This window comes from Coturnix japonica, chromosome 5 (genome assembly GCF_001577835.2).
Source record: "Coturnix japonica isolate 7356 chromosome 5, Coturnix japonica 2.1, whole genome shotgun sequence".
Lineage (NCBI taxonomy): Eukaryota > Metazoa > Chordata > Aves > Galliformes > Phasianidae > Coturnix > Coturnix japonica.
The window spans coordinates 19,784,041-19,802,518 of record NC_029520.1 but is presented as its reverse complement, the minus strand read 5'-3'; the positions used below and the strand labels follow the sequence as shown (position 1 = coordinate 19,802,518).

General features: G+C 49.8%; 1 protein-coding gene and 1 long non-coding RNA gene across 2 annotated transcripts; one reads left to right on the top strand and one right to left on the bottom strand.

Moving 5' to 3' along the window:
- TP53I11 (tumor protein p53 inducible protein 11) lies at positions 1–18,467 on the top strand. Its single transcript, XM_015864506.2, has 7 exons — positions 1–153; positions 10,830–11,349; positions 12,387–12,445; positions 12,940–12,988; positions 13,420–13,516; positions 14,327–14,428; positions 15,406–18,467. Exons 2-7 carry the CDS (start codon positions 11,221–11,223, stop codon positions 15,537–15,539), a joined length of 570 nt encoding a protein of 189 aa, XP_015719992.1. The 5' UTR covers positions 1–153; positions 10,830–11,220; the 3' UTR covers positions 15,540–18,467.
- On the bottom strand, positions 11,331–14,297 carry LOC107314815. Its single transcript, XR_004307332.1, has 3 exons — positions 13,676–14,297; positions 11,515–11,585; positions 11,331–11,442 (listed from the first exon to the last, which is right to left on the bottom strand). It is a non-coding gene; the product is annotated as an uncharacterized LOC107314815 (long non-coding RNA).
- Positions 18,468–18,478: the final 11 nt, after the last annotated feature.

Below are 18,478 nucleotides of genomic sequence, written 5' to 3'. Positions count from 1 at the left end.
GGGGCGCGGTAAAGCGGCGCCGCGCCGGGGGCCGGGCTCAGTCTGCGGGCACTGCTGCGCCGGCGATCGGCTTATCTTGCTGATCCGCATCTCTGTGCCCATGGGGCAGCAGCTCCGGCCCATCATTCCATCGCCGAGACGCGCGGTAGCGCGGTGAGTAAGAGCGGAGCAGGGAGTGGGCGGTGCCGGTACTGGAGCGCTGCCGGGGATGGGGAGCGCGGGTCCCGCAGACTCCGGGAGCTCGGGGGGAGCCCCAGAGCCGCGCAGGCTGGGATCGAGGAGGAGAAGAGCAACCCCGGCAGTGGGGCCGTCAACGCCTGCCCGTGCACGGTGCAGCGGGAGGTGCGGGCTGGATGCCGGGGGAGGATGGGGGAGAACGGGGGCGCGGCTGAACCTTGCGGGGGACGGCGGTCGTGTGCCGCTCGGCGAGAGGAGCGCACGTGGGACCCTCGGCCGGCAGCAGCTTGGGGACTGCTCCTCCCCACGCTACTCGAGGGCTCGGGTCTCACATCGCATCACCTCGTCCACCTCTGCTTGCCTGTGGGGTGACGGAAGGAGCGCGGTGCCCAGGAGTGCCCGGGAGGGCTCGGTCCCGGGAAACGGAGCCTGTGATGGAGGGAGAAGTGTGAGCTGTGCTTCAGGATGGAGCAAGGCACGAGGGGGGTGCGGGATGGCAGAATGGTTGCTCAGCACTTGGAGGCCCCCGAGCCTCCTTTACCACTGCAGCGTCGCAGCTCCTCGAGCAGCTGCCCCAGAGGCAGGGCCGGCAGTTCGAGCTGCCGGTGGTTACGTGGGTGCTGTGTAATCCATCTCCTCCTGGCTGGGAGGTGGAAGCGCCAGCGGTGACCAAAACTGTGTTGACATTAGGGCCACCAGCGGTACAGCTGAGCTGTGAGAAATCACAGAGTGTGCAAGAGCACTGGCTATTCTGGACTTGGCATAAATAACTTGCTCGGTAACTCTATCTGTACAAAAGCAAGGTCTGCTGAGTAATGACGTCCAGGGCCTGTGGGTGAGTGCTTTTTAAAAATAAATAAATAGCAGTTATCCTTTAGACAGGGAAGTTCTTACCCTCAGAGGAAGTTATCACAGGTTTTGGTGAAAACCGCAAATAAGCAAGTTCCTGAGACTGGGCACGAAGGTACCCAGCTGGCCATAACACGTCTTGTCCCTTGTGCACGCACAGTATGAGAAGGATGCTGTGAGCCAGTGGTGTCCCGGTGCCCCCAGCAGGGAGAGTGGGGTTTGGTTTCTCCCAAGTGTTTCCTTGTTTGTACGCTCGTGCGTAAAGAGGAGGGTGGCTCATCCCAAGCAGGAGGCTGCAGAGATAGCGTCTGTCTGTGGTCTCAGGGGACACTTGTCCCTTCTGCTGGCAGAGCTGTAGAGAGGATTTATTACAGAGAGGAGAGGACAGCAGAGCATCTCCAGAAACATGCCTTGGGGGTCCATTAGATCTGCAGAAGAATAAACCAGTGAGATGCTCTGCCCGGGGCTTTCTGTCCATTTGGAGCTGCTGGAAGCTGATCCAAAGGGAAATTCTACTGTGTTCCCAATGATCACTGAGTGCAAAACGCTCAGAGAACATCTCCAGCTGGTAGTTGCTGGTCCTGCATCACTCTTGTGGTCCAGGTTAGCAGCAGGGCTGGGCTGAGAAAGGGCTGTGCTAATTGCTGCCCACAGACCACTCTGGGAGCTGTTTGGAAGGCAGTTTGTTTCTTGCCATGTGTGTGCCACATCCAGTACTCAAACCTCTAATGAGATCTGCTTGGATGCTGCCTGAAAACAAAAACCACCCGGACTTGGAGCTCATGATGTGGGCTGTACCAGGGGGATCAGTCTCCCATGGGAGTCTGTCTCCTGCTGCCATGCCTTGGGTTCCAGGCCCTCCCCTGGCACAGGGGAATAAAGGCCTATGTGCCAGAGAAAGATGCTGAGATTGTTTATGTTCTGATTTTGTCCTCACGCTGGGGGAATGGCCTGGTGATCTTGGCACTACTGGGACATTATTTATAGAAAGACTTTCTGAGTTTTGTGTGGGTTTTAGGTTGGTTGGTTTTTTTTTTGTGGTTTTTTTTTTGTTGTTGTTGTTCTGTTTTGGCTTTTTAAAATTTTTTTAATTTTTTAATTTTTTTTTAAAATGTAATAATGTAAAAACAAGTCTTGGGAGAGAAAAACCCAATGTTTTCCCCCAAATATATTGTGACTTTCCCCAGACCAACAAAAGCAGGACCTCAGAGGTCACCAGGTGTTCCCTGCAGCATCATTCCTTCCCCTTTCCTGGAAAATGTGAGTTCAGTTCTGTCCATGGGCTGGCATGAGTCTTCTCTGAGTTGGAAGCATTCATGCTCAAGATGCTAAAAGATGTTCACAAAGACAAACCCACCTACAGCCTGAGACTGCTTTGTAGTTCAGATATGAAGGACAATGATAAACAACCCTCTGGCCTTCTTCAGTTTCTTCTGTTTGTGAGGTTCTTTGCCATGTGCAGGGGCTAATGCCGCTCCAGGCATGTCCCTGATGTCCCTATCCATCGGTGGTGCTGCACTGTGCCCAAAGAGCAGATGGAGAACACCGGGTTATGGGACGTGTGGGGCCCTCCAGGACAGTCACTGCATGGTGCTGTGCTGCCTTGAATGCTCCACTTAACCACACAGTTGATGTTCACCTGGCAATCCCTGCCAGACCGTGGCTGGACTATGTGCTGTATTACCCAGCTCTATGGTGGGATGCAAACAGTGACCCAAAGGGATGCCCAGAGCCGCAAATGAAGGCAGTCAGAAAGCTGTCATCCTCATTTACCCCGTGCTCATTTTCTGCTATTGGCCCAGTGGGCTCAGAAGCCTGTGCAGAAGGCTGGTAGCAGGCTCTGTGGCTGCTGAGCTTCCTTGAAGTTACTGTCGGGGATTTGATTTAAGATCACCCAAGTCAAAGGCACTGAGAGCTCACAGGGACAGCAGCCAGGAATCAATCAAACAGTGACCTGGTGGTTTCTTTTAGGGAGTGCCATTAGCAGCACGAGTGATGTAGTGGAGGTGCATGCGCTGGAGAACCCGGACACGCTGCCTGCAGCAGCCCAATTGTTTGTTTGAAGGGATTCTGTGCTTCACAGGGAGATGAGTGCAGAGCCCCTTTGCAGCTGCCTGCTGCTGCCTGCAGCAGAGACATCCCTCCTTTTCTTATTAAAATCAGGCAGCGCTTCAACTGTGAGCCCTGGCACAGGGGGAAAGCAGGTGCAAGCAGAGCTCCACACAAAGGCTTGTGGCTGTGCCACTGGTAGCTGTATCCTGCCTGGGTTGAGAAAGTAAACAGTCTGAGGCCGTGTCAGCATTTGAACAAGAGAGCGTCAGGGAAAACCCACAAATCTTCAGAAAACCCTGCGGGTGACTCAGCTGGTGGTTTTGTCCGAGCTCACATTCATTCAGTAACCCATGATGGCAGCTGAAGGGCTCTTTTGTTCTGGTTCCATCTGATGAGTGAAATGTAAACCTCTGGTCTTCAGTTGTTCGTGGCCACGGAGAGCCTTGAACCTTTATTTCAGGAGTCTCAATGTTGAGCCCTAAAATCACTCCAGCCCCTGTTAGATGCTGCCATGCCATACAGAGCTTAAGGGAGCCGTGTGCCTTCAGAAATTGTACCCTGGATTGTTGACCGTGGAGGAGTTTGGGAATGCCGGGTGTTCTCTTGAGGATCACAGTATTTTAAAAATCTGTGATTTTTAAGTCCCTCTGAATCCTTTTATTGAACACTCAATTTTAGCTGCCTGGCACTTCATGTGGGGTTGTATTTCAAAGAGATGGAAGCATGAGCAGCCTCCTGCAAAGAGGGAGAGGGAAATGCAAACAACACAGAAGCACTGCATGCAGAGGGGCTGCAGAATGGCGGGGGCTTTTCACAGCTTGTTGTGTGCTGTCTGAAATCAGCTGGATTTTGCTCATGACTTGGGAAGAAAGTTACTGCACAAGTAAGCAGCAATAAAGCACCCAAACTTTGCTTCACAGAAAGCAGAAAGCTGCCAGGAGTCAAAGGCTGCACTTCACTTGGACGAGGTAACTGAGAATAAAGTTAATCTGCCTTTCATGCCAGCACTGAAGTTTCAAGCGTGTTGGCCATGGTTCGGCATGTTTCTGAGCAGCCTGTAATGTACATGTCACTCTCCTCCCTGCCCTGTGTGTGTGTACACACATTCATGTATATACATGTGCACTGCTGCTGATGTATGATGCTAATATTACTGGAGCTTGGTGTATACAGTATTCTGAGAACCTCCCAGTTTTTTCCATCTCTGGAAGTGACAACCTGACACACCAAGGTTATTGATGCTGTGCTCTGATGCCCACCCCTTTGCTTTCCCAATGCTATAAAAAATCTTGGTTTAGTTCCTTGGGCTGCTGAGCATCCTCTGTGGCTGTGACTTAGGAGCAGGTCTGCTGAGGACATCCCTTTTCCATGCACAGCAGAAGAGAAGGGAACCCCTTTCCTTGTAGACTGTTGTCAGGTTTTTATAATCCCAAAGCGTGACTCTCTACTGTGAGGTGGGCAGAAGTGAGATCGTGTTTGCCTGGAAAATGTAGTGAGAAACTGAATTCTAAAATCAGGAATTCCTATATGTATGTTGCCTATATATAATAGTAACCAAAAGCCTCATCTAACTCAGTGCATGGAAGGAACCTTTCCAAAAGATGATGCAGCCGATCCTACAGTAGGCACCTATGAGGGCAGCTTCCCTTGCCTGCTTCCCAGGCAGTTGAAAATGGGGAGATGAGGAGAATGCTGGGTCCGTGACACATTTCACACTTCCAAGCCCCCACTCTCTTCATCTGTGAAATGCATTTACCCTGCAACAGGAGCACACTGTCTCTGCTCCTTGCAGGGCACTTCGCTGGCCTCTTGTGGAAGCTGGAGAACACTCTCATCTGAGACGCTGTCTCTTTTTCAGTCTACAGGTTCTTTATATTATCATCTTTTTCTTTTGAAATCTTTCTAAAGGGTGCTTGTGTACTGAGTGCCCATTGCTGATAGCGCACATTATGAAATCTGAAAGGAAGGTTGAGATTAAATGTCACGCACTTCACAGTTGGGGAATTCAAAGTGTCTTGTTGATCTGTGCATAATTTGGAGCCAGCAGCTCATGCATAAACAAACATGTGCACATACACGCACATGCGTGCATGCACAGAGTGCTAGCCAAAGAAAAAACAAAGTCAGGTTTGTGTGAGCTACTTGTCAGGAGCTGAACAGCATCTGTTGGAGAAGGCTGTGGGTTCTGCTGGAGATGAACCTGGGCAGTAGTTCTGTTTTTCCATGAAGAATGGACAAATGGAATAGGGAAAGCTTAAATGGCCTGGGTGAGGCTGCAAAGAGGGGCAGCACTGCTGACTGGCAAGGCAGCAAACCTGTTCTCTTATCACCAGCTATGTAGAAGTTTCCCTTGCCTAAATCAGTGCTATCTATCTCTGTTTGCCCAGGCTGAGGAGTTCTGCATCTTAACGTCTTTAACATTAACCTGTTGCTATAGAAACCAGAAGGGTGTCAGAGGGAGATTTTTGCCACTTTTGGGTAGGCTACCAAATAGTTGCGGTATGTGCTGCACTGGGAGCTCTGTCCCTGCTGGGTTTCTGCTGAGCATCTCCCGAGCCTGTCTGAGCCACTGGGGAGTGGTGCACCGGGAGCCGCAATTGTGTGCAAATGAGCAGGGCTTAATACTGGCAAATCGCTTTGGGAGGAAGTGAGAACGTGGTCCCAGGGTGATTGGTGGGGCTGAGAGATGAAATCTGGCATCTGCCTCCTGCACAGTGAATGGAGCAGGAGGTAGCTTCTCTCCAACCTCCCACAGCTGGCTTGCTCCCTATGCCCTGCTGTCCTATGAGACTGAGATACAGGTAATGCCAAAATGCTCCTCTGGTCTGGCAGCCCCAATGGCCCATCTGACAACACTGAGCAGAGGGGAGCAAAGATCACCTCCTTTCTTCTCATGCTCAGCTCAAATCACATCTTTCATATTTAAGTATATATATCCTGTACAAGATATGTGCATATAAAAGCACATGAATATGAATTAGTAGGATGTGGGATGTAGCCATGTGGTATGGGAAATACCCTACCGTATAGGGTTAGTGAGAAGTCAGCTGTTGGCTGCTGCTCATCGAGGCCATCCCATCTCAGGACTGATTTACAAGTGTTCTGTGTGGCAGAATCAAATCTTGTCGCTTGCACAAGGAAAGACCTGAATGCTGGGTGGGGGGGGGGTGGTTAACATGTCTGGGGCTCTGAAAGTGTCCTGCTCAGACCAAAAGGCACTCTCCCTGCTTAATGCAAATATATTCGTCTGCCCTTTTCCCCCTCTTTGTGTGAGCCTAGGCTGCACATCTGGTCAGATCAATGGCAGAGGATGGGAGAAGAGGAGCCCTTTGTTTTTTCTTTTCATTTCTTTTTTTCCTCCATTTTACAAAACTGGAAGGAAAAAGACCCTGCTAGTGCTGGGGATTCTCCGAACCAGCTGTTCTCAGGCTGGGGCTGCAGATCCACATGCAACACAGGTCAAAAATCTCCTGCTTGTAGGATGCAGAAGCGGTACAGCCATATTGATTTCATCTTCTGTTTCATGTTCGTAGGCATTGTAGTAGTTTCTAAATTGCAGCCATTACATTGTATGAGTTAACCTACTGGATTGCAGATGTAGAAATAGTGTTGCTGGAGATGTAGTTCATCTTCTGAGGGAGAAGCCATCAAGAATGGCTTTGAAATTACAGTCTTGATGATGAAATGCAAAGGGACATTGTGCTCTCATGTTGCTGAGGGGGCTGAGACTTCCCATATGTAATTCTTGTATTATTTCCTTTGGAGTTCTGGACAGGGGCAGAGCTGGATGATGGTTAGGAGCAAAGGGCATCAGCTTTGTGGAGAGTTTGTGAATGGAAATTGTGAAGGCTTTGTGGGCACGATGGAGAGAAAATCAGGTTTGAAGTTGGTGTTGGAAATGCAAGCAGCCCACTTCTCTTCCTTTTATTTTTTATTTTCTTTTTCCTCCCCTTTTTTAATCTGTGTATGCATGAGGGTTTTATTTTTCCTTCTAATGTTTCCCTCTAGAACTCATCTGCAGGACAGATGGCCCACTGAGCTGCTGGGCCTGTCTCTGCAAACACCTGTCTGAGACAGCTGGGAAATCAAAGAGGAATTCTCTTTTCATTCCCTTAAAGAAAAACAGCCCCCATTCCCAATGCATTTCATCTCCCCCTTCAGCTTCCTGGCTCCTATGTGCCCCAGGGAACTCAAATCCTTGGGGTCATCAGCTAATGATGTCCAAGTCATCTGTGTCCCCAGCACATGTGGGTGCTATGCGTGATGGTTGCTGTGGGTCTGCAGGTTTCTTACCTGAGTGTGCTGGAGCCATGGACTTGCTCTGTATGCTGCTGATGGGTGCAGAGCAGCATTTCTTGCCTGAGGTGGAGCTCAGGCTCACTGTTGGTGTTTTGCTGCAGGTGGTGGTTAGCCGACCAGCAGGGCCGTGGTTGCTGGATTTAATTATTGTTCCTTCTTGAGAAGCAGACTTTTTTTTTTTTTTATTTTCTGTTGGGAAAACGGAGCCCTTGGCAGCTTTGGATTGCTGTATAACACTTCCTGTGACACGGAAAGAAACTTTCCTGTTCTCTCTGCAAGAGGAAATCGGAAGCCTATGGGCAATGAAGGAGGCGGGGCACACACCCCTGGTGCTACAGCTGGGCCCTGGTTCATGGTGCTCCTGGTGGTGGGGGTTCTGTGTGCCTGGCTTGTTCCAGGTGAGAAATCTGGAGCAGCCTCTTTTCTTGGTTGTATTGACTGTGCCAGACTGGTCAGGAGTAGCAGTCCCATCATGCTGCTCTGATGATTGAATTCTAGTCATCGTACTGCATGGGCATCCCAGTATTTTCAGCTAGATCAGGTTTGACCCTGTGCACTCTCCGAGGCTTCCTGACTGCAGAAACTGCCTGGGAGTTTCTCTTTGCTAGGCTAGTGATCTGTACCCTTCAGTCCGAGCAAGGGTTGCTCCCAGCAGAAAACATGACTGATCTTGTTATTTTTTTAGGATCTGCTGGTAGCCCAGAATGTGCAAAGCTATGTGCTGCAGCTGGCATGGAGCAAATCCACTGGGAAGTGGGAAGAGCAATGCTCTGCCTCAGCTGACTGGTGGCAGAGAGGTCTTAATCATTTCAAATCCCAGCTCTGGGTAGAACTCTAGGAAAGGGCTGGCTCACAGATGCAGAAATACAACATGGAGATGGCTGTGCTTCTGTTGTTACCTTGACCAGGGGGAGCTCTGCCTCAGGTGTCTGCTCCATCACAGATATCTTTAATCACGCTGTGCCTTTGTGTGTGCGAGGGAGTGTCTTAGATCCCACTTACTGAGTCAACAGTCAAATGTTTGCAAGAGCAAAGGTGATGAGTACCTCTGTGGATGCTATCCTTAATCTCTTTTGTAGGAAGGTCTGTCCTTGTCAGACATGTCATGTTTCCTGTCAGAGTGCTGGAAAGTCATCCACTGTGCGAGTATAACACCATCTTAGTTAAATGTGTGGCACCAACAGATCATGGTGGGCTCAAGACCTTGGGTTTCCTCTGGCATACTGACTTACGAACAATGAAACCAGCAGCTCCAGCTGCTGAAATGTTGTCATATGCATGACTGGAGCCTGTGAAGAAAAGGGCTGTTGGAGGAAAAGAAGCCTTCTTTCATCTGCACTAGGTGCTGCCCATTGCAGGGGGATGGAAGGGGTGCATAGGAATTTCCTTTGTGAGCTGATTGATCTACTCAGCCACTGGGATACTGGAAGAGAGGACTGAGGAGAAAACCAAGGCAGGATGAGGTGGATGTTCCCTTTTGAGAACGTACATGCTAATAGAAAACTTCCTCTAAACTCTCAGTGTGTCAGGATACATTAATGTAAGTATAACATTTTTCAGATCCTCGGTGTCTTCTATCTGAATGCCACTGAATTAGTGCTAATGCATTCATTAGCTCATTATTCATTAATATTTGATATTCATTAGACTGGCTCCTTCCCTGGAAGATGGGGATAATGAGACGTGGGATTGGCTGCAAGGCTGTGCCACAGCTGTGCTTAGCACAGTGGGAGCCTGGTTTCATGTATCAGAATGGCCTTCGGTGATTATTTCAGTGGCATTTTTAGCTAGTTTATGCTGTCCCGGCTCTTGGCCACTGGTTTGCCACAAATTAGTGGAAATTCTTAGTGGGAGAGCAGTACTAATTTATCGACATCATCATTTCCACCAACTCACACCCTGAAGGCAACTGGCAACACAACTGCTGAAACCAAATTTTGATCTGTTTGCCTGCAGTCAGAATTGCAAACCTGCCCATGTAATCCCAGAGCTATTTATCTCTCTTTAGCCTACAAGCCCTCCCTTTAACTCCCTCCTCCCCCCTTTACAGCTTGCCCTCAGGATTCTCTACATCTGAAGATGTCTCTTTTTCCTCTTTGCTTCCCACCTAAAGATGCTGAAAAGCATCTTGCCTGGGACTGTTGAAGGGATCTTGTTAAATGTTGGAGCACTCAATTCAGCCTTTGCATTATCCCAGCAAGTTCTCCCAGATTTGCATTGCAAAGAGTTATGTCAGTGTGCTTGGGGGGCCTACAGAAACAACTCTGCTCCAGTGGACAACACTGGATAAATTTTCCTGAGAGGCAAATCCTTTGTGAGGCAGCAGGAGAACACTTGTTTGCACAATGCCAACATAACTGACACCTCTCATTTCACGACTCTCTGAAGACTCATAAACTCTTTAGATGCAGGCATAAATTCTGTTCTCCTGGGACAGCTGTGAGAAAGTGCAGCTGGAGTGAGGGATTGCCTGTGCTTGAGCCCTGTGCTTACTGGAACCAGCCGAGCCATGTCTGGTGCCTGTAGGGGACTTTTCTATGGCTCTCCTGGGGGGTGAAATGGCAAATGGAAATATATTTTTGTGTTTAGCTGAATTAAGATGAAAGGAAAACAAATTGGGAGGAAAGATTTCATGAACTGATTTTCCTGGGTTTTAGGACTGATGATGTCTACATCATCATCCAGACATTCTTGACACCTCCACTCTTAGTCAGAAGTTGTCTTTCCTACCTCAGCTTCTGTCAGTTACTTCTGCTTTGTTCTTTTCTTAGCCAGTATTTGTGCTCTGTCTGCTGTTGTATTTGTTTCCCAGGAAGCAAATGTCCTCACAGAGGATCTTGCCTCTAGAATCCTGCAGCCATAGGGACGATGTGTTCTGGCACCACTGGGCTGCAGTACCTGGGGGGAAAAGCAAACAAGTATCTGAGATCTGCATGGCATTTTGCCTAAGATAGAGCTGAAGGATGTGATGCATAGTGAGGAGAGAGACAAAAAGCAGAGCATTATTTAGTGACTTCAGTTCCTCTCATCTGAGGAGTATTTAACAATAGTTAATTGCCTTAGCATAGGAAAAAGCAAAGAGGTACCATGTTCCTAATGGGTCATGGACACTGCCTTGCTCTGGGATGGGCTGGAGTGTGCCTTGTTTTGTGGGCATGGCAGCGATGGGTTGGTGGGTGGACTTAGATGATCATGTTGGTCTTTTCCATCACTAAGGTTGGTTAGGTCCAAATAGCTCACAGCACCAGCGCATGCTGGTGAAGCTCAAGGCTGCACTCAGTGCATAGACACACATACAAGGTATGCTATGGGTGACAGTACGGTGCCCAGGCTCACACAGCTCCTCTGCCCCTGTGGCAGGGCTGATGGCAAAGGCTAGCCAGGCAGGGCAGCCCTTTTGGTGCCTCTGTGGCCACAGTGCTGATTCTTTATTTTTATTTCCTCTCTGGCAGGTTGTGGTGACAGCTGGTGCCCTCCTCACAGACCTGGACAACTTCCCCACAGCCAGCATGGGCAGCCTACAGCTCCCTATCTCAGTACCAGGGCGATGAGGAGCCATCTGCTGGCCTAGAAGGACGAATTTTGCGCTTCTTTTAAAAATTTTTTGTTTTATGAATCCTGTGAGATTTCATGTGAAAACACTTCGTGCAGTATCACAGCTGTGAGCCCTGTGGGCTGGAGGTGGTAGCCCTCCATTTGTGGCCAGCCCAGCCGAAGAATCATACCCTGGGCTGACCCACAGGTGTGGGGCTTGGCCCTGCAGCATTCCCAGCCAGTGTGGCTCAGGCTTCTCCCCTCAGTTCTCCCACCAGTGGATCGGAGGCCTGCAGCCCACACACTGCCATGGCAGCCAAGCAGCCCCCACCACTGATGAAGAAGCACAGCCAGACTGACCTGGTGAGCAGGTTGAAGACACGCAAGATCCTGGGGGTCGGTGGTGAGGATGATGATGGTGAGGTCCATCGCTCCAAGGTGAGAGGAACTGAGTCACCATCAGTGCAGGGTGATGTCCCTCGTCCCACCTTGGGGTGCTCCATGCTGCTCCTTGCAGTGATGATGCCATTGCTGCAGAAAGGTGACCAGCGAATCTGTGAAGTGCCCTCCACTGTTCAACCACACCATGCTGATAAAACTCACTTGTCTCTTCATTTTCCCCAACACCTGTCTTCTGCAGCCTCTATGGCAAAACCAGGGCTGCCAGCTCTGCTCTGTAAGGGCAACAAAAGATTGTCACTGCCCCTTAGCAGGGCCAGGCTGTGTAGCCTGGTGTATACACAAAAGCTGCCTGAAACCACTTTTCATGGTAATGCTCTGCCTTCAAGTTGTTTTAATTCATTGGTGAAATTTTATTGTTGAGACACCCATTACCCAGCTCAGTGCCAGCAGAGCAAAGCACAGCCAATTACGCTGCTCATCACATACCAGTACCTGTGCACTGCAAATTGGAGCAGTGATTCAAGAGACACAGCGGCGCCTCTCTGAAGAGGTCCAAATTGCAAATGAATGTGCACAATCTGTTTCAGTAAAATACCAGAGCTGGAGAGCAAGGGCTCATCTCTCAAGAGGCCTGTCCCAAGTACCCTCTCGAGCTCTGCCCGGCTCCTGTCCTCCTGTGAACCATCCTGCACCTCCTTTCTATGCGAAATTCTCAAGCAGCTTTGCCTCCACTGCTGTGGTGGCTGGTCAGTGAGGATCACAGGCTACATGTGGGAGGTGGCAGGTCCCTACTTACATACGCAACAGGAAACCAGAATTAACATTGGCCCAGCCCTAGCAGTCCTAGTCAGGGAGCAGTGAAGGCTGCAGACCCTAATGAAAATCAGGTCAGTCTTCAGCAGGTTTTGGGACTAAGGGATCACAAAAAAATTCCTTTTTCTTGTCCTCCTATCAGATCTCTCGAAGATAAACTCTCACCAAGGATTAAGGTGTGTCCCCAGGAACAACAAATGCTGCCTAAAGGCTGGGGAGGGGTCTGCTCAGTCACCCTGTGCCTTTTCTTTGAATTTCAGATTAGCCAAGTCCTGGGAAATGAAATCAAGTTTGCTGTCCGGGAACCCTTGGGGCTCAGGTAAGACATAGGGACACCTCAGAGCTGGCCTATCAGAGAGTGCCTGGCCGCGTTCTTCCTGCCAGCCCTGTCCCGAACACCAGCTATGCTGCCATATACCCTCACTGCTCCCTTCTCAGGGGTTTCTCAGGGCTGCAGAGCCAAACTGGCCCTGCTTTCTTCCCCCGTGAATAGATTGAAGGATATGGGCTCTGGTCTTTTGGCAGGTGATGGAAGCAGTTCAGGGCCAGAGGTGCTCCCTATCATCTCTGTAAGGTCCTTTCCCCCCTCTGTGTGTCTGGGGGTGGGGGTTGAATTTCAGCTCTCCCTGGCTAGTGAGGCTGGAGCAAGTATTTTATGGGGGACCTGCATCCTTGCGCAGAAGACCTGTGGCTGCCTTGGCTGCATGATAACAGAGAACAAAGGCTAATAACCATACAGTCAGGAGGGTGTTGCAAAGCAGGGGAGATAGGTTTGCCTCTATGCTCACTGTAGGTCCTCTGTCTTCAATGCAGGGTCTGGCAACTGGTTTCCGCCGTCATGTTTTCTGGAGTGGCCATCATGGTAAGTGAGGGTGGCAGCCTAGGTAACCACCAGCTCCTGGATGCCATGGTACAGGTCCTCAGCCATTAATTTCCCTTTCTCTGCCTTCTATAGCCACCACTTCTTTTTCCTGAGAGGCCTTTGCCCTTGCTGTAACTCTGCAATGAGTTTACCAGTAGCGCCCTTGGCAGTTTGTTCCCATTTCCAGGGTCTGTTTTTATTAGCAGATTCATAAACCACACGTGGCATGACAGCCTCACTCATAGAAACTGGCCTTAGAGCAAGTAGCTGACACACTGGTATCTTTCACACCTCCTTAATTTCCAGTTTCCTGGCCAACAGCTCAAATCACATCAAGTCTCAGTGTCAGAGCACCACTTTCCCCTGCCTGAGATAGCACGTTCTGATGGTGCTGGGAATGTCCTGCTGAGTTTCTCCCATTCCTTCTCCAGGCCCTGGCTTTCCCTGATCAGCTCTACGATGCCATTTTCAATGAGGAGTCAGTGAGCAGTAAGATTCCCATCCGGCTCTATGGAGGAGCCCTCCTCAGTGAGTGTCATGACAGCAGTGGGTGTGGAGTGATAGGGTGAGAGGAGAACAAGGGCAAGGGGTGTATTCCAATCAGAAAGGTCAATGCAGTCAAAGGGGCATAGTAGTAGCAAAGAGGCTAGCATGAATAAAATGGTGTTACAAAGGAAAAGTGCTTACCTGTCTCTGAAGAGCAAGACTCCCAGGAAAAGCTCCACAGAGGAGGGATCTCCAACCAGAGGTTCTTTCTCAGTGGCAGTCAGCCCTTAAATGAGGTCTAAGAGAGGTGCATCTAGGCCCCACCCCTGTGGGTCATACAAGGGAATTGCCTTCACCTGTGCTCCCAGGGCTGTCTGGGTCTTTTCCCCAGGTGCTCAATGAGTGGTTCAGGCTGTGATTGAACAGTTACCATACATGATGGTATCCTGTGACTGCTGTGCTGCACTGCTAGGAAATGCAGCTGTTGGGCACCCACCCACCCTCCTTTTAGATGCTGGTAACTGGTGGTGCCTGATGCAAACAGACAGCTGGGTTCTGGCAAGGAGTGCTTGTGGGGGTGGCTAGGATGGAAGGCAGGCAGCAGGGCTTGGATGCCCTCACATAGGTGGGCTGTTGGCTGCCTTCTTCCTACAGGCTGCAGCAGCATCTCGTGGGGATGGCTGGAAGTGCAGCAGCTGCAGTGGGCAAAGCAGGGGGGAAGCTGCTGGCATTGCTGCTTCCCCTGCATCCACCCCATGGGGGCCGAAATGCTTCACCTGGAACAAGCAGGTGGGCTGCCTGGTCTTGCTGATCCCTGGCCCTTGGTGCAGCTGTGCTGTTGTTGCTTGGCAGGCATCTCACTCATCATGTGGAATGCTCTGTACACGGCTGAGAAAGTCATCATACGCTGGACCCTGCTGACGGAGGCGTGCTACTTTGCTGTGCAGTTCCTGGGTGAGCAGCTAAGCCCGGAGGTGGAAGCATGGGGTGGGGTGTGAGCTGTGTCTCTAGCTCACAGTGGGTGAGAAGGGTTGTGCCTAGCACCCCATGCTCAGCTGTCCCTGTGCTGAGTCCAGCCAGCATTACAGAGTTCCTTTGCTCTGTCACACAAGGCAGAGATTACCTGGAGACACTTTCTCTGCCAGCTTCTCTCCCTTTTCCTTCCCCATGAGGGTAGTTTCTGCCTCAGGCTACTCACAGGAAGGAGACCAGGTGAAGGGAAAATGCCAATTCATCTATTTGCAAATTATTCCAATTGCTACCCTAGAGCAACCCAGCCTCTGTAGCCAGCACAGACCACCTCCTGGAAGGGCTGCTGAAATGTTGGGGCTGACCAGAGGAGGCTGTAGTAACTTACATAAAAAGGGAGGGAGTTCCAGCCTTACCAGCACAGAAGGTCATAGCCCAGCTTGTTTTTTTGGGGGGCATATCTATTTTAGCACTGAAGGTTTTTTGTGTTATGTGTATTGGCAATTCACTAACTATGCTATAAAGTAGCTTGTGTTTGTAACAGAAAAGAGATGCTCAGGAAATGGGGAGTGGACCGTGTATATCTTATGGGTGCTTCTACATGTGACAAATATTTATCAGCACTGAAGGGGTTGAACCACAAAACAAGCTTAAGTGTAGCTCCCACAGTTAACATTTGAGTTCTGGTGTCAGACTGGCAGTCTGTGTCTGTACAGAGCTATCTTTAGAGAAGTGCTGCTATTAACGGAAGCCTGTGGCTAATGTTAAGGCTGTGAAATCAATCTACCTAAGCACTTGTGTTGCAGGTTTGCTGCATGTGTGAGGGTGGAAAGCTTCTGCCTTCCCAAGGCTCAGCAGGTCTCTCCAAGAAGCTGCCTTAGAGGGCAGTAGAAAGCAGGGATGTACTACTGAGTTTGCTTTCCACTACCAACCTCTGCCTCATTTTCCCCCTTCTCTTCCAGTTACCATGGTCTCCCTGGTCGAGAGCAGCCGAATGGCCACGGGTGCTGTGCTCCTCCTGGTCAGCCGAGTCTTCTTTGTTCTCATCAGCATTTATTATTATTACCAAGTTGGACGCCGTCCCAAGAAAGTCTAATTCCTGGGCTTTTTGTCATGGGAAGGGTGGGAGGGGGGGGGTTTGTGTCGGTAATTTTGCATTATAACTTTTCTTTTGTTAGTCCCTTTTTGTTATAAAGTGATTTACTTCTTTTCCACTTACCGGCATGAATCAGTGTGTAACCCGGTGCTGGTGGCACTGCCAGGTGATGTGTGGGGAGAACAGCATTTTGTGGGCCCCCCAGCAGTCCCCTCTGCAGGGAGGCAAGTGAAGTGCATGAGATGGGCTCAGGGAAAGAGCCAAGTTTCTGGAGAACTGGTCAATGGGATTGTAGGCTCTGAAACTCTTAAACAAAGCACAAAACAAGAAACCAAATCCCTGTCCAGTGAAGGACTCGTCTGCTCCCCTCAGTGGGTCTCGTGTGTGCCTCTTGGCATGCATCCTCACGTGCTTGGCCCATGTCCATGTTAGCACATGCTGACTGCTTGCCTGGCTGGGAGCTGGTTGGGAGTCAGTGCTGCTGAGTTTGCAGACAGCTGTTCTTTCCTCACTGCTGGAGGTCCAGCTCTGGTTTTGTTTTTGCACTGGGTGCTTGCAAAACTTGGCAGGAGAGGCAGCAAAAGAAACTCCTTGCTTGTTCCCTCTGTAGGGATAGCACTGGGAACAGTGTCACAGCTTGAACTATACTAGGTGAGAAGTAAAGGAAGCTACTGGAATAAGCCTTTTGAACACAGACATCCTTTTGCTTGGGATGTTTCATGACATTCCTAGGCCAGCATTCTGTCTCCATCCCAGAACACTTCCTACAGCTGCAGCTTTGCAGTAGTTTTGATAGTGGCAGCTGTGAGGCAGAAGGGATGAGGCTTTAGTTAAGTGGGGACTGGAGTCTGCTGTGAGAGCAGTGAGCTTGTTGGACCAAAGCTCGTCCCACTCAGATGCTTTAGGATACTGTTTAACTGCTACAGAGAACAGCACGGGTGGAGGGGCATATGAAGGCATTATTGTCAATTAGAGAAGGATTGAATGTGCTATAGCATTTGCTGGCCATTTTCTCTTATATCATCACCTGGGCTTAACAGTATCATCTGCCCAACTTCTTAGTGCTTTCCTTGTAGATTATTCCTGCCCACAGCTGGAGGCTGCATTGTTATTCTCTGTGGGACTGAAGCCAGAAGGGCTGCATACAGGATATGGACTTATGGGCTACTGCTGACAGGATCGAAGTGAGCCCTGGAACTGAGCTGACATCCCAAAGTCCCAGCAGAAGGATGCCTGCACAAACAGTGCTGGTGTGACCAGCAGACCTCAGATCACTGGTGAGACAGGGAGCTACAGCTGTTTGCTGTCTGGTACCTTCGTAGAGTTAGAAGAAGCTAGCGGCTAGTTACTGTATGGTGTGTTTGTGTTGTTGGCGTTTAGAAGCAGCTGCCTCAGTGTTGGAACACTGGATGTGTTGCACCTGTTGGCCATGCAAAGTGTCAGGTAAGAACACTGGGAGTAGCTGAAACAGGAAACACTGATGACATCCAGCAGAAGACTGAATGCTGGAGATTCCCACCCTGCCAAGCTGCTCTCAGTGTGTCCAAAACAGGACAGCAAGCAACTTAAATTGCTATTTAAGAGCAGCCTTCTTCAGGTGGAAGAGTTAGGCTCTGGGAGGGAGACAGTCTCTCTTTGAGATAATGACACAGAGCCCTGAGGGCAGCACAGAGCTGGTGGGAGAGCTGTAAGGTGTCAGCCATGGCTGCTGCTCCCACCCTGCACACTGGCCACATGGGCAGCACAGTGCTACAGCTGCAGTTGTTGGTATAGGTAAGTGAAGCGTGAGTCTTTGTGTTTTGGGGTCACATGAACGTATACAGACTGATCGTGGGGTTAGGGGGTGGGAAATAGCAGTTCTAGGAAAGACAAGTAAAACTGACCAAGGGCAATCTTACAGAAGAGGAAATGGAGGGCCTTTTTCATGCTGTCCTCTCCCCTTCACTTTGGCAGCAGACTGAGGATCTTAGTTGTGTTTTGACTTTAGGGCTGTTGCTGGCTGCTGATCAGGGTACCTGGAAATGCCAACTAGCAAGTGAGAGAAATGAGTCAGCTTTCTAAAGACTTCTTGATGGTTAAAGTAGATAGGGGCACGGTGAAAGCTTTCCAATACAGCTTTACACCAGGTGAGGTCAGATTCCTCTTTAGTTCCCTGTTGTCTCTGCAAGACTTAGAGCAGCGAGCCACTTCTGGTTTTGCCATTTGATGTCTCTGCAGTGCAGACAGAAATCAACTGTGGCTGTTTGTCTTCAGCAATACGACAGGGGGGGAAAAAGGAAGGGAATGCTGAAGCTTTTGTATTGTGTCCCTAAGGATAGCAGCATTGGGATCATAGCTGCAGGTAGCAGCTGCGTACATAATTTGGGATCAAAAGCCTAAGGCATCACTTCAGGCTCTGATGTGCTGAGAGAAGATCTCCATTGGCCTCAGTTTCCTTATGTGCTGAAATGTGAGAAAAGCTTTGGACTGCCATCATCTCCCCAGGGATAGTTTGCAATTCACCTGCTTGTATGTGTGTATCACCGAGCAGGGTTGCAGGCTGTGCTCTGAGCAGGCACAAGCAGGACGGACCCTGTTCCATGGGGGAGACCCAAACCCTTGCATTCCTCAAGCCCTCAGTTTTGAGGGTGAAGAAAGCTTACATTTACGGAACTCTCTGCATCGCCTTATTTACGCCTAACCACCATCTGGCAAACTGGAGCTGGTGACAAAAGAGAGGCTGTCTGTCTGTCTGTCCTAAGCTGGCCAATTCTTTCTGGTCAAGGGTTTTTACTTGGGGTGGTGGGGGGAAGGGGAGAATGGGACACTTGAGTTTATACCTCATTTTGGCTGCTGTAACTGACTTTATTCTTTTTCCTTTGGTAAGAAAGTGACTGTACTTAACACCAAGCAAATAGTGAAAATTAAAGCCGTTTCACTTCACTGTCACAATATCTTTC